The 16,582-nt window shown below is 41.8% G+C and overlaps 1 protein-coding gene across 6 annotated transcripts in view; it reads right to left on the reverse strand.

The window, feature by feature from the left end:
* The window catches only part of ANAPC10 (anaphase promoting complex subunit 10), a 69,562-nt gene that overhangs the window by 17,094 nt on the left and 35,886 nt on the right, over nt 1–16,582 (reverse strand). The window contains exon 5 of one of the 6 annotated variants that reach the window (XM_029910692.1): nt 6,797–6,885. The exons of 4 other annotated variants lie outside the window; for them this stretch is intronic. In XM_029910692.1, coding sequence (XP_029766552.1) covers nt 6,832–6,885 — 54 coding nt within the window. In that variant the 3' untranslated portion in view covers nt 6,797–6,831. Of the gene's footprint in view, nt 1–6,796; nt 6,886–16,582 lie in introns of those variants that run through there. One more of the 6 variants, XM_029910693.1, reaches the window with a different exon arrangement.

Raw genomic sequence — 16,582 nt, forward strand, 5'->3', positions numbered from 1 at the left:
TTAAAAGACTACTAGCAAACTGAATTTAGTATTTCTTCACCATTATACATGGTAACAAATGAAAAAAAGTGACAGATTTTTGCAAAAAATGAAACAATTACTATAAAAACAGTATTGCATGCATTTTTAGGGGACAGACATTTGTAAAGGGGGGGGGGGGAAAAACAAAAGTTGGCAGCCACAACACATTTTGTATAACTTAAAATAGCATCGCAAGTCACCTCACTATGGACTATCTTTTAAAACTGTAAAACTGACAGCCATCTGAAAGGAGACCTAACAAGCACCAGGGGAACAGTTAGTTACCAGACCTGAGCAACAAAAATCTGTCGTAGTAGTGCTGACTGTGTGCCATAAATCAAGATTACAACAAGGTCTCTGAAGAGAGTGCATAAGAAGCAGAATTCGGACATAAACTCAGAGTGGAACTTTCCTGGGTGGCCATTCTGAAAACTCCTTTAAAGCTCACTCCGTAAAATCTCCTAGCTTTGTGGTTCTCTCATCTGGAGAGTTCAGGAAGCAACATTCATGACCTGCCAAGAGATGCTGACATATATGTTATGTCAGTGGATGTGTAGGACTTTATCCCAACTTTAAGAGTTTATTTATCTAGAAAGTAGGTGTGTAAACATGCCAAATATGTTTTAAAGAAGTATTTCCTTGAGTATTCTCAAGTCACTTTTGCCCAATTAAGGGACAGAGATGTGGAGACAGATATAAAAATATAATCTAATAACTTCAATATTCTAATTTTCATAGTTCATTCCAATAAGCCACCCTCTTCTCGTCCCACACGTGAATGTTTTAATTACTGAACATTTCCTTAGTATACAGCATTAGAAGCCAACACACCAATAGGTGGATCAGGATTTTCAAAGCTTCCTGAGGGAGTTGAACTCCAAATTCCCAATAAATTAATGAGATTAGGATATTAAAATCTCCTAGATGTCATTGAAAATCTCAGATGCAACGTCCTGCATTTTGCACAGGAAATTCAAATCCTCTTTACATTATTTCTCATGTTGGGCAGTAGGTTAGATTAGAAAAGACACGCGTCTGTATTGGAAAAGAAAGCTGTTTTCATCACCAACCTTAGCAGCAAGTTCATACTGCATGATTCAGGTCCACTTTGGGGAAAAAGAGAAAATGTGTACTTAATCTCTGCCATCACGCATCTATAACATATTGCCACATACTGTGCGTATACAAGCATGGTACACACAGGTAGATTGTGGCCTACTAGGGTATGTCTATATAGCCTGTGGAAGTGAAATTCACAGCCCGGGTCAACAGACTTATGCTAGTAGAACTTGTGCTTTAAAAATAACTTTGCAGACAGTGCTTTGAAATTGCGGCTCAGGCTCTGAAGCCTAGGGAAGAGGGTGGGCTTCACAGAGGACTGAAGAGATATGGAGAAAGAATGGGACTGGAGTAGTTACCTATCCTCCATGATTAGTTATGGAGGGGGACTGAATGGCATGCACCCTAGAATATAGGGGAAGATAAGTGGAGTCCCTGTGGGCAGTAAATAGGGAAGCCTTTATTTTTATGTATTTGGTGATTGATTTTCAACAAAATGTGATTTTTGTCTTAAAATGAGATTTTTTTTAAACAATCATGATTTTTTGGAAGGGGAAAGGAGTCTGACTTACCATTTTTGATTGCTTGGGATAGGAAGTTCCTTACCTCAGGAACTAGGACTGACAGCAAAATCTCAAGCTTCAGGTTCTACTGTTCTAGTTAGGAATCTATGCATTAGCAATATTCACATCGCATTTCCAAAGACTGCAAGATAAGTTATTTCCCAGCAATATTTTCTGTTATTTTCTGAAGTAAAGGTTTGCAAAATCGTTGAAAAAACTGCACTTTATTTCCTATGTCTGCAATTTCCATTTGTTCTGTTTCTAACATATATAATGGAAACATTCTGTTTATGAAAGTGCAAAAAAAGTCAGCTCATAATTTTCTTTCAAAATTGTTTAGCCATACCCAGGAAATCTGTCTAGACATAGCTAAGGTTAAAATATACAACATGAACATTTGAAATATTGAATTATGCAATATTAAAGGGTTTTTTTAGTGCATAAAAATCTAGCAGTATTGAATTAAATCCTACTGCAGATCAATTAAAAAAATACAAGTGGAGAGCACATAGAACCTTCATTTATATAGCACCTTTCATCTAAAAGGATCCCAAAGTGCTTCACAAATAATAAAACAGAGCATCACTGAAATGATGCAGCCACTTCTGGGGTGGAAGGCAGCAACAAATTCAGCAGGCAAGAGAAGGGGAAGATCTGAACTAGAACAGCAGAGTGAACCTCTGTTCTTACTAACTGTGCTTGAGATCCATACAGAGTAGAAAGCAGCTTGATATTTTTCCTCTTCAAAAAGATATGCACACACAAACTACTTGGTACTCAGTTTTCTCTTCTGGAAGGATGAAGCTTTAGAATGATCTTGCTGGGATTCAGTCAGACTTCTGACCAGTTTAATTATAAGCATTTTGTGAAATTTCTTTAAATTATAGTAAGTGACATTTGAATGCTGCCAAGTCAACCAGCCTACTAGTGTAGAGGCAATATGCCATTCTGTTTTGCAAAAACTGGATTCTGAAGCAAAGGATTTCTAATTCCCTGGGCAAACACAGGACTGACATTTCCTAAAGGAGCTTCACTTGTTCTAAAGGGGGTTTACTTGGGAGTTTTATCGCTTTTCACAACTTCTCCTACCAGATGAAAGCCCAAAAAATGACTACATAAAGAGCTTGAGCCATATTCATTATTGGCATAAGCAGGTGCATTTCCACAGAAGTTAGAGTTGTTCTGATTACACCAGTAGTAAAGTATATTTATGTCTAGATGAAAGACATGGAGTCAGCTGCTGGTAACAGAGATATGGAGATTCAGCTGGGATGGTTGGAAAGACTGATGAACTCTGCAAGTACCCAAATTACTTGTAGGGAGGGAGGGTCTATGCCAACTCTGAATAAGCAGATGCGGAGAAGGGGAATTATAGGTGGGTCAAGGCAGGTGGCACTAAATCTGCATTTACTTGAATCCAGTGTTCATGATCTCCTGCATGTGCACTGCAGAATGGCCATGGAGAGGCTATGCTCTGGTCACAGAGGTATCATGCTGCAACCCCACCAACAGGATTAAATTTCATTTGCTCAAACTCTATATACCTCTGCCAAGTCACAGATTCTGTCACCTTTACTTTGAAGAACAAGCATAATTTCTCCTACTGTAGAGCACAGGTAATTTCCCCTAACAAAATAAACCTGATTCTTGGATGTAAATTTCCATTTCTATTCTGGATGATCGAATTGTCTTGAACTGAATTCACTAAGAACTGAAACCTTGTTTCTGTAACATCACCTGTTTTCAGTTACAATCATCTTTCTCCTTTGTTAACATGCTTCTGAGATGAGACCTTGTATATAATATGATTCATCATCAGCCTAGGCCCATGATTGACTGTCTTGGCACCATACTTATCATAAATCCATGATACTCCAGAAACTATATCATAATGGTAAATTCTCAGAATGGGGGAGGGTAACTAGTAGTGTTCCCCAAGGGTCAGTCCTAGGACCAATCCTGTTCAACTTATTCATAAATGATCTGGAGAAAGGGGTAAAAAGAGAGGTGGCAAAGTTCGCAGATGATACTAAACTGCTCAAGATAGTTAAGACCAAAGCACACTGTGAAGAACTTCAAAAAAATCTCACAAAACTAAGTGATTGGGTAACAAAATGGAAAATGAAATTTAATGTGGATAAATGTAAAGTAATGCACATTAGAAAAAATAACTGCAACTATACATACAATATGATGGGGGCTAATTTAGCTACAACGAATCAGGAAAAAGATCTTGGAGTCATCGTGGCTAGTTCTCTGAAGACGTCCACGCAGTGTGCAGAGGCGGTCAAAAAAGCAAACAGGATGTTAGGAATCATTAAAAAGAGGATAGAGAATAAGAAGGAGAATATATTATTGCCCTTATATAAATCGATGGTACGCCCACATCTTGAATACTGCATACAGATGTGGCCTCCTCATCTCAAAAAAGATATACTGGCACTAGAAAAGGTTCGGAGAAGGGCAACTAAAATGATTAGGGGTTTGGAACGGGTCCCATATGAGGAGAGATTAAAGAGGTTAGGACTTTTCAGCTTGGAAAAGAGGAGACTAAGGGGGGATATGATAGAGGTATATAAAATCATGAGTGATGTGGAGAAAGTAGATAAGGAAAAGTTATTTACTTATTCCCATAATACAAGAACTAGGGGTCACCAAATGAAATTAATAGGCAGCAGGTTTAAAACAAATAAAAGGAAGTTCTTCTTCACACAGCTCACAGTCAACTTGTGGAATGCCTTACCTGAGGAGGTTGTGAAGGCTAGGACTATAACAGCATTTAAAAGAGAACTGGATAAATTCATGGAGCTTAAGTCCATTAATGGCTATTAGCCAGGATGGGTAAGGAATGGTGTCCCTAGACTCTGTTTGTCAGAGGGTGGAGATGGATGGCAGGAGAGAGATCACTTGATCATTACCTGTTAGGTTCACTCCCTCTGGGGCACCTGGCATTGGCCACTGTCGGTAGGCAGGATACTGGACTAGATGGACCTTTGGTCTGACCTGGTACGGCCGTTCTTATGTTCTGTATTTGTTTCGGTTCTTTTGCTGTGTGTACAGTAGAATTTTCCAGAAAGAGACAAGAGTGAATTTCCCTTACTGTGATCCTGAAATAGATCCTGGGAACACTTGTCAAATCAAATGGTAGCATTCCTCCCACTTCCCCAACTCCGATCATTACCATCCATAGGCAAAGCAAGTCTGTGGAAATATAAATGGGAATATAAAAACAAACCTATTTTAGAAATCTATTTAGATGTGTCAGATGGAACTGTGCTCTGCTTGTTACTGCTTCTCTGATGCTAGAAATAGGACAGAGAGCAATCTTTGATGGGAAAGAAGGTAAATTGCTCTGATTTGAAGTAGATAATTCATATCCTGTTATTTCCATTAGCTGATTGGGAATGGGACAAAACTGTGCCTGTGATCCTTGCACGACTCCATATAGTATCCTCCCTGGATAATGTCCAGTGACCTCATTTTGATCAAATCTGTTGGTAGCCATTTGCTCCTAAACTGAAAGAGCATGACGCCAGCTGGGGGTGGGGAGGGGAGAGAGAGTCCAACTTCAGATAGGGTTGAGCTACTGACCTTGTCTCAGCACTCTGGCTTGGTTCCAGCTATCACCTGCAAAGTGGTTTTCTATCTTGTACTTCAGGGACTGTTTCAACATGCCATATGACCTGTAGTCCCTTCTATAGTGTCTGGCAGGAACAAGGATTGTAAAACCACTTTTCTGAGGACTCTGAATAGCCTCTGCTTTTTATAAAGTTTCTCCCTGTAGCACTGAGAGAGCTGGGAAGTGATTTGCCTGCACCTTTGATATCAATACTAAGGCCCCATATACCCACATGAAACAGATTTATGTCACACACTTTCGAGGAGAAACCCTTAGTCTTCTTTTATATTGAGAGGATCATACTTACAATACTGACCACTCATGCCAACACTGCTTGTGAAAGCATATGGACCGTGTCAAGTATATTTCATACATTTATTTTTGTGATAAGGCTGATGTTTACAGGGCTTTCATGCCCTGGCTGCTTGTGAAGGGCCTGTATAGTGAGGAAGTCACTCTTCCAGGTTTAAAAAAAACCCCTCCCTCAACAGAAACCCTGAGTCTCTGGCCACCAAGGAAGACAGACACATTCACGTTTGGTAGCCACACCAGGCTGAAACTGGACTAGTAGACATTGACAAACTTTATGTCCTTATAGCATGGAGGCCGGGGGAGCTAGAAAGAGGTAAACGGTGGGCCAAGAGACCCCTTACTGCTTGCTTGTTCTGCCACATCTGGGCTGTGTTGCCACTTCATGGTCAGACACTGCAGGGGGGATGTGAAGTTGATGGTGAGGCTTGGCTACCTTAAGCAGCAGCTGGGAACAATAAACTGGATATTAGGGGATAGTGATAGGCAGATACTTTCCTAGTCTGTTAGGGAAGGCAGGAAATCTCCACTCCTTTCATCTTCCCAGAGAAGGGATAAACCACTACAGCTTGTCTAGGACAGCCAAAGACATCCTAAACACAGTTACACACTACTCTGCTTGAAAGTCTATCGTCTCTATATCTGACCTCCCGCCCCCTTAACTCTGATTTGGACAGCTGGCTTTCCTCCTTAAAAGGAGGAAGAATTCCGAGGATGGGTGAGTAACCACGCCCAGAGGAATCAGCACTAGTCTTTAGTTTGGCTTTTTCTGTGTTAATGTGCCACTCTGCACTCTGAGAAAGTGAGCAGGGGAATTGGATACTGAGGATTAGCTGCCATGCTGAACTCACTGAAGCTGAGCAGGGGAACCAGTGCTGATTATATTTATATCCCCTTTGGGAGTTTGTCCCTATGAGCTTGCGTCAGAGATGGCAGTTGCTGATGCTACAGGGATCAAAGTGAGATTTCCCATTTGGCATGCTTCCATTTGGCACCACTGCTCCAGTGCAGATGGGGAAGGAGCTGCTTGCCCCTGGAGGCAGTTTTTCCAATTGCCTTCCTCTGTTGCCAGTACCTTACAGGTTTGGTTCTGCCCCCAATCTGCATGGTGTCTGAAGTACCCATTTTAATATATCTGTGGACCTTACCACAGAAGAGTAAGATGCACGTACAGGTGTCAACAGCATAGCTAAAGAGGTTGTGAACATATAATAGTGTCAGTGTAGTCACTGCGTTGCATACATCGACTGTTGCTGCTTTTCAGAAGCCGTCCCAAAATGCCCCATACTGACAGTTAAGTCGGTGCAAGCGCTCCTGGTGACGACATGCAAAAGCAATTTAATTACTAAGGTGGCTGTACATCCATGTAACTTAAGTCAACTTTATTTTGTAGTGTAGACTTGTCCTAATATCCTGGGACCAACACAGCTACAACAACACTGCATACAATCATTTGACTTTGGCAGCTAAGCTACTAAGATGACATCAGCAACATTTAGTCAGTCAGAAAAATGGATTGACTATAAGACCTTGAGCAGCAAGTTAAATCTGCTTTACCTAGCTTGAACCTAGTGTTCTCAATTACCTGTGAGACAGTTTTTCTATTTGATATTTTATGAACCTGAGTAGAAATCCAGAATCTGCCAACATACTGCATTGAGTAGTTTGGCTGCCAATGTCTCTAACAATATGCTAAAGAGTGTAATAACACAAAAATGAAAACAGGCATACACAAAGACTAAAATGCTTCAATTTTAAAATAAACTTTATTATAAGTGTCTTGGAAACTACAATTGGGTCAGATCTGACCAAATCTGGGGTTGATCTGATCCAAACAATATTATAGAAGTCATTCTATTTGAGCCTGAATGCAAGAACCAAGTAACAGTTGCAATACCAGATGCATTCATGTTATTTTAAAATATCATCTACCACGATACACTTTACCTAAAAAAATTGAAATGAGATTTGACATATTCAATTGGTAAGAGTTAATATTTAAATCTCTCTTTTCCTGACATGCCCACAGCCCCACTCCCCACATACACACACTTCCACGTTCTCTTTTCAAGCAGAAAAGTGAGGGACATCTGGCCCTTTTCTAATATATTTATTTATATCACAATTGATACAACTTTTATTTATATCACACAAAAAACTCTCTACTCACTTCTTTACTTTTGAAGTGTTAATGATAATCTGTGGAAAGAATCTTGTGAGCCTACCCTAGTAAACTGTAATCCAGAAATCCCTACAACTTTTAAGACACAGGGACTAACAAATATCCTATCCCACTTCACTCTGCAAATACACAGAGCCTTTATTCCAAGAAGAACTTTCAGTAAAAAATGATGTGTGAACAGCAGACACTGATGTTCACACAAGCATACTGCATACAACCCAGCAGGCGATTTTTCTGTTTTTTTTGGATTATACTCTGAAGGTGCTGGCACAATGGAATTTCAATACCATAACTGCTTATTTGTCTATGTGCCAGCTTCTGAAATAACAGGTAAAAACAAAACAAAACAAAAACCCACAAAAAACACAAAATAAAACCCCCTCTCTTTATAAATTTATGGGAATCACAAAATGTTTTTAATTCTCCAGTTCAAATGATGTAATTTATAACCATGACACAAACAGAGAAGCAGCACAAAAGAAGGGAAAATACAGAAATAACATAATGTTCCCAAGGTTCAGTTTACAAGGACCTCACACAAAGTTGTTTTTTTTTTTTTTTTTTTTTTTTTGCAACTCTTACTAGAAACAGTATTATTTGCTAAAAATGAAGTAGCTGCCAAAGCTATGATCCATCTAAAGCAAACATGTTTAAGATGGAAATAGAGTGTTAATGCTGAAGAAAGGCAGAATTGAGTATACAAATTTTCTCTAAAAACTGTTGGAGACGGCACTACACTAAGTTTGTTTTTTCAGCTTTTTGATTGAAAACTGATTGCATTTACAGATAGAATTCTTAAATTATATAGCTACCTTAAAACAATAACAGAAGCAATCAAATCTCAAACTTTCTAATTAAACCTTTATTCCTTCAGTAGGTTATTGGGAATTCAGCACTAGTCTTGGTTCACATGATAGAACAATGGGAAAATTTTCCGAATGGTTGAACGCTAACTCTGACAAGTGTGGAGAGCCAACTACAATACATTATATGGTAGCATAACCTGCCACCCACATTGCTGAGAGAACAGCTTTCAAACACATGCATTGAGCTGTAAAACCACAAAATCCCTTATTACATATTGTCTCTTACTTTAGGTGAAATATACCATCTTTTCCCCCCATTTACAGATCTGCGGGGGGGTTTTAAAACTGTCATCTGTTAAGTTTATTCAATAGTTAAAACAGTCTTTTACAAACTGTTTCACAAATGCTATCTTGCCTGTTTTGTTTTTACACAGGCAAACAAATTATCAGTGTCTTACAGTATACAATGAAGTCTGACATGTCTTCCACAGTTTCCCACAGCTTATTTAGCTATCTGGTGCTGTTTCTTTCCATGTGACATTAACCAACCTTCCGTAAAATGACAAAAGTCTAACGTAGGTGGCATCTGTATAAAACAGATTTAATTTTTGAAGACTTATTTCTGGGATGAAATGTTTGTGGGCTTTCTGACATTTTAATGAAAAATACATGATCAACAGTCATAAAAAGTCATACTCAAGATTATGTTTTTGATAGGAAATGTAGATGTACTGTATTTACTGTGATTATTTTCTATTTCTATCCAATACAAATGGATTCTGGGGATTATATTGTCATAGGACGTATGGTTCTGGATATTGGTACACTCATGTAAATAGTCAGCACTGCAGAATGACAAACATACTCCACCCTCATTACAACACACCGTGATTCCCAGCCAAGAATTCTTGTCTTGTCAGAAAAGGGTGCATTACAATAAAAAGCAATCCAACAAGCCAAATTACACAAGAGGACTCAAGCCACAGCAATGTTAACTACAATTGTTAGGATATATAGCTCTGACTGGGGAAAGTGAGATATTTAACGATTTTATGAATGTAAATGACTTCCTCGCTACAAGAAAGATCACTTAAATTTTTGCTGTGTACAAACCCTGCTCAGTTAATGATTTTGCCCCATGTTTGCTGATTGAATAATAGCATTCCAAGATAGTTAGAGAATATACAGTTTCTTCTGGGGTTTTCATTTGCAACTTTGTTGGCAGGGGAATTTTATTTGCAAGTGTTTCTATTATACTGACAGGGTCAATTAATCCAGTGAACTATTGGTCATTCTGTCTGATAGCTCAGTGGACTATTCAAGCGGGCACTTTCATAACTCACAACTGAATGCAGCCAGTTACCCTGGTAAACATTACAGCACTGACTGTCCATGGGGATTTAAGCATGTTTATTTTGGTCACGTACAAAGGTAATGTGATTTTTTTCACATTTTGACACAATACTAATATAATTGGAGATTAATTTTAAATGCTTTTTAAAACAATATTGATTGGCTCCTTTAGATTTAATAGGAAAAGGTTCAAGTATGTGGATGCTTGGATACAAAAGCATTTATTGGTCTTCCTTGGAGTGCCAGGAGGTGGCCAACATTGTCAAGGAAAGCTAAAAACAATGTTCTTGGTCCATCTTAGTGATGAAATTAAATGAGAGGCACTTTCAAGGACTCAAAAACATGTTGGATGTAGTAGAAAGGATTAAAAGCTACAGATAAAGCCCCTGAAGATGTATGCCTTAACTGAGTAGCAGATACACAAGAAGAAAATACAGAGAATAAGGGGAGGAGGGAGGAAGTAGTACAGAGAACAAAACAGGGTGATACATAACAGAAATACATAACCAAAATAAAGACATTTTAACTACATGGGGCAAATTCATCCCTGGTGTAAAGAAAAGGTTACCTACCACCTTCCGTAACTGGAGTTCTTCATGATGTGTGGTTCCTATCTGTATTCCACTGTGGGTATGCATGTACTCCATGCACTTGAGACCAGAACATTCTTACAAGTAGCATAGGCATGGACCAATGGACACGCTTTCCCTTCTCTGCTCTGAGTGTGTGTGTGTGTGTGTGTGTGTGTGTACGTACACTCTCCAGTTCCTTCTCTATCATGAATCAAGTGTCTTGATCCAAAACAGGGGGGGAGGAGGACAGGTCATGGAATACAGATTGGGACTACACATCTTGAAGAACTCTAGTTACAGAAGACAGGTAACCGTTCGTTTTCTTCAAGTGATGGTCCGCGTGTGTATTACACTGTGTGTTACTGACAAGCAGTATTCATAGAGGAGGGTGAGAGGACTTCTGTCATATTTATGATTGTAGGACAGCTGACACAAAGGATCCATCAGTTGAGTAGGCTTACGCTAGGGCATGGTACCTTGTGATGGTCTGAATAGAACTCCACATCTCTGCTTTACAGATATCAAGGAGTGGTACCTGCCAAAGCAGTTACCAAAGCAGCCTTTGCTCTGGTGGAGTGGCCCTTCACTCTGCAAGGTGGAAGCAAATCAGATAACTGGTAACAGAGCAAGACAGAGCCCAAAATCCACTTGAATAGTCTTTGTAAATAAAGATCATGATTACCTTTTATATGTTCCACTAGGCCTACACAGAGCCCAGGCTAAAAAAGCTTTGCTCTTTGAAGATAGAACGCCAATTCCCAACGTGTGTCCAGGGAATGGAGACTGATCCTCAATGGTGGTATGAGGTTTAGGAATAAACAGTCACAAACTGGGACATAGGTAATCTGGCCTAGCAGTCAGAGCTGGAATCATGGGTGGTGCAACTCCTGCATTTGGGGAGGCTAGGCCTGAGTGCCTGAAGCTCCCTAGAAGTGGAGGAAGCCCCCACTGGCACCCAGACCGTGGCCCTACCCACTGCTCCACCCCAAGGCTCGCCCCCACTCAGCCTCCTCCCCCAAAGCCCCGCCCATGCTCCACCTCCACTCCACCCCAGGCCTCACTCCCATTCTGCCCCCTCCCCTGAGACTGCACTGAAGTATGTCCCAAAAGTAATGTCGGACTTCTACATTAATTAGACGATATGCCTCACTGTATGTCAGGAATCAGGACCTGCAGCTGGGTCTGGGACTAGTTAGCTGCCTGTGATGGGGTATATCTACCCTGCACTGACCCAGTTGGGGTTAATCACACACTGGAATGAAGAGGCAATGCCCCTTTGCCCCTGCTGGACATGCTCAAACTGGAGACAGGATATAAAAGAGTGTGGCCCAGCTCAGTCTGGGCTGGCTCAGGAGGATAGCAGATGCATGCTGCAGGCTCCTGCCAGGGAGTTGCTAGAGCTACAGGCTGCAGAGGCCCGGCCTCCCCAAATGCAGACATTGAGGTGCAGAAGGTCTAATACCGGTCTGCATTAGCCTTTCTTCTTGGAGATGAGGAATTATTATGAATAAAATCCCTTTCCTCGATGTTGAAGTAGTACTGACTCAATGGCACTTATTAGAAAGAGGAAGTCTACCTCCCGTAAGAGTCGCCTCTCGTGACAGTGGTCCCAGAAAAGGGACTAGGACACTATGGTGTAACCAAAGTGGACAGTATTGAGAACCTATCTGTCCATTGTTATTCTCTAATATACGTGCAAAAATTGAGCAAAGCAGCCACTAAAACAGATCTTGGAAGTGGGAGGACCTTGGGTAAATTCCCATCAAAAGTACTATTTGACAGGCAGTTGTAGCTGGAAAGAGGTGGCACACTCTCCTTGTTCTGCTGCACCCTCTGACACTTAAATCGGGATTCATACCCTCTGGTGAAAGAAGGGCTGTGTGTTGGTTTAGGCTGAAAAGGTTGGTTTGTGTATTTCCTTTTGGGCGCTGAGGTGTATATCCTCAGAAAACAGGGGTCTGCCCTTGAATCATTTAATGACTACAATGACTCATCAGTCTGTTGATTTAACAAGCAGTCCCCTTGAAAAGGAAGGCTCCACAGTGGATTGTACTTCCCTGGGGAAACCTGAGGAATAAAGCCAGGACTCCCTGCATATAACATTGGTAGTTGCTATATCCGCATAGTATACTGCAGCTTGAAGAGACGATCTGGCTATCAGACTACCCTTGTCAATAGGGACTTGGAATTGCACTCTGTCCTCCTGAGGGAGTTTGTCACTAAATTCCAAAGCCTTGAAGTAGTCGCTGAAATCATACTTTGCAATAGTACTTGGCTATTTAGAATTGTAGGCTGTAGATGTAAATACTTTTCTCCCTAGAAAGTCCAAGCATTTGGCCTCCTTATCTGAGTAAATCTTGTGTGTTGTCATCTACTCCTTTCTGTATAGCCTGACCAACCAGGGAGTTGGGGACACAATGTGTGAAAAGAAACTCTGCTCCCTTAGTAGGAAAGAAGTACCTTTTTTCTGCTCTCTTACGAGTGGGTCTCTTGTTGCTGGGGTGTTCCACGCCACTTTGGCAGATTCTAGTATAGTATTGTTGACCACGAATACTATTGCAGTAGGTCCTGTACTCTGCAGAACATCCAGGAGTTTGTGGAATGACTCAGACTTCCTCCAGGGGAATCTGAAAGGCATCAGCAAATTTCTTAACTGCTCCTGAAACTGTTTGTGATTGTCCAGTGAAGATAGTGATGCTGCTGCAACCGCCTCATCAGGAGAAGACGACCATATGTCTGATTGTACCAGCGGTACTGAGAGAGCCAGCTGTTGTTTTTTCTTCCTCCATAGGCTCTGGAAAGAGTTTAGGTGGGTCCCCTGATTTAGAGGGATGGCGAGAGTTTTGGTAAAAGGATCCAGCATGGGCTGAGGTAGACCTCGTGGCATAGGATACCACCCAACCCAGGGGAGCACATCATCTTATATCATCATATTGTGCCTCAGGAAATTCTGGAACCTCTATCAGGGCTGATGACTTTTGGAGGAGGCAATGGTGGTCCTTCCACAACAGGATCGCGTAACTAAGAAAATGCGGGCTCCATCTCCAAAGGTGGCGCGGTTGGAACCATCAGTGAGGAAATACCCCAACCAGTACAGGGAACAGGAGAACTATTTCTTTAATAACGTTCATGAACAGATATTGTCACAATCTCCCTTGTAAGAATTAGTTCTGATAGGATGGAAGATTCTGGATCCAGCGGGACAGTCATGTCCTCCAACGTGGGACATTTGCCGCCATAAGGCATCCTCTCCCTGTGAACTTTCAGTGTCTGCTCAGAAGTGTATGTCGGTGCCGACGGTGTCTGGAATGGTCATCTGTCCTTCGCTGGTACCGACTGTCATACTGGTCTAAGCTCATGCCCCTTTACTAAACAGTGATGGTCCCACTGCTGCCAACGTTGCCAAAATGGAGGTACTCCTAGTTTTGGCAGCCTGCAGTTCGGTACCATGATCTCGATGGGTTTTTGAGCTTCCCTGCACCAGACATGAAGAGTCTCCAGACCTTGAGGTTGTAGGGGAACCAGAACCTCCTCTTAGAAGTGGATCTAGAGGGGGATTTTTCCAAGCCTCAGGGTGAGCCTGACACAAGGAGTCCTCGGCTCTACCTTTGCCTGCTCCTGTATCTGAAGTTGTAGTGCTGGGCAGCACATTCCTCAATGCCACTGCCCGCTGGATGTGGGGGGGTCTGCCCAACCCAGATGCAACTTGGGCCTGATAGCGCACTCGATGATATGTTTCCTAAGCCGTAACTCCCACGCTTGATGGGTTCAGGGTGGGAAGAGGTGACTGGTACTTCACTTAGTGCAGACACGAGCTTCTCCGAGGCAGTAGAGCAGGGGTCCCCAACACGGCGCCCGCGGGCGCCATGGCACCCGCCGGGGCATCTAAGTGAGCCCGCATACTGGCCGGCGGACGAGCATCCGCTGAAATGCCACCAAGAAGCAGTGTCATCCAGAGGCATCACAGCCAAAATGCCGCCGATTTTCAGCGGCATTTCAGCGGCAACACCTATTGACGTTGCCGCTTGTCGGTGGCATTTCAGCGGATGCATGTCCGCTGCCACGGTCCTCTGTGGCTCATCGTCTGGCGGACGCCAGACGAAAAAGGTTGGAGACCAGTGTAATAGAGACACCTCTTGTGGTCATCGCTGATCAGGAAGGAATGAGGGCAAGAGAAAGTTCTTGATGCCTGGAATTCTGGGCATAATCAGAATCCCACAACAGGAAGGGTATGTGTGGGGAGCAGATTTCTCTTGAAATCTAAGAATTTTTATATGCAAGATTTACATTTTATAATATTTAGAGGTTGGATATAGGGGGGTGAGCACTGTGGACACTGGAGAGTTCTGTCTCAGACCATGTGGAGGTAAGAAGGAAATGGAGAAAGTCAGTCTGCGCTGATCTTTATGCCCTCAGGTTGGCGCACAAGAAGGGAAAAAAGCACAGGCATGGACCAGTGGACATTACTAGCAAGAATCTTCCTGACTCAGGTGCATGGAAAACATGCATGCATACAGAGGAATACACATAGGGATCAGCACTCGAAAAACTAGGATTTCTCTGGAGTTTCATTCCTACTGTATCTCACTGACTATGTAGCAGTCTGCTACATAAACTGTAACAATGATGGTCTCCCAAGTCCCTGCAGTCTCAAGTATTAAACAAAGAAATTAGCCTTATTTGGTTTCATAGTTTATACATTTGATTTCTTGATTTTCTTGGACCAAGCTCATTGACAGCAAAGGGGAATAAGTCACAGCTGCTGGTGCCCAAGTGTACAATACAGGTTGACACAGTCCCAGATGAATTAGTATTATCTGCCAATATGCATTTGCTGTGTCCATTTTCACAATCTCCTGAATTGATACAGATGGTAGTCTGCTCTATAGTTTTACGTTGCAGCCACCAGCCAGAGGACGCAGGCTTCCAACTGCATACTTTGGGGGTTGATTCCACCCTTACTTAGCTGGCTTCATGCCATGATAAAGTCATTGCCTTTGACCAATGTGAGAAAAAGAATTAGATCCTTTTTTCTTCTTGCTTTGTTTCCTTCAAGTTTCCCATTATGCATGTCTGAAAATTAAGTGCTCCATTCTGCAAATTTCCAGAGAGGCCATTGGTATAGTGGAAGGTCCAACCTTCTTACCATGAAGGCTTAACCCCTTTTGGGGAAATTCCCTCCTGCCCTCCCCCCAAAAGCCTCAGCTGCAAAAGGTTGTGGAGCAACACGAAGCGGAGGAGATCTCATGGACATAAGCTCCTAGAGCAGTTGCCTAGTCTAGATTTGAAGTATTTCTCCTTGTGGAGCCATGCAGTCTGTAAAAGTTACTACAGCTCCCATGATAATGTCTTGAGAGGTGTGGGAGATGAAAGGAAAAAGACCAAGATCTCAGTTCCAGACAATTTTTTATTAAAAGTCTCCAACACTACATACGGGTCTTAACTACCCAAAGAAAGTGATAGCTGGAGATAACCCTGGATCAACCACCTCACTAACCTCTTTTCCACCATTTGAGGGCTCACTTCTTGGAAATGGGGAGGGAAAGAGGAACTTCCTCTTCCTGCCCATCAACTATTTCTGGGAAGGCTTAGTCTATAAGCACCTTGCCCCTCATTTTCTGAGCCATTATTGCAAGTCTAAGGAGCATTTAAAGCAGGTTAAGCAAAGTAAATGCTGACTCGGCCTTGGGAACGTGGCAATCTTCTGTAGCCATATGCTGCCAGTTTCAGCATTATATAGGTGCTACAAATATTGAATTACCCAACCATCCCCACTTAGATTCTGCAGCTGTACAGCTCAGGGAACAAGTGGGGTCAGCAGTCACAGAGGGAGCTTGGGCTAGATAAAGCCTTAAGTATGGTGAATAATGCAGAAGTGTAACAAGACTGCATTAAAATCATTGAATGTGAATAGAATTCATGGCCAGTTAAAGTACTACTGAAACCCAAGTGATTAGAAAAGAAGAAATACTATGTCTTTTCAGCCAAATAAGTTAGATATTGTCTACATGAGAAAGTTGAACTGGTATTTACACTGACACAATGAAACTAACACAAAAGGATGTGTAGATACTATTTTGATTTAGTTTAAGTTGATG

Source organism: Terrapene carolina, unplaced genomic scaffold (assembly GCF_002925995.2).
Source record: "Terrapene carolina triunguis isolate 2854851 unplaced genomic scaffold, T_m_triunguis-2.0 Scaffold66, whole genome shotgun sequence".
Classification (NCBI taxonomy): Eukaryota; Metazoa; Chordata; order Testudines; family Emydidae; genus Terrapene; species Terrapene triunguis.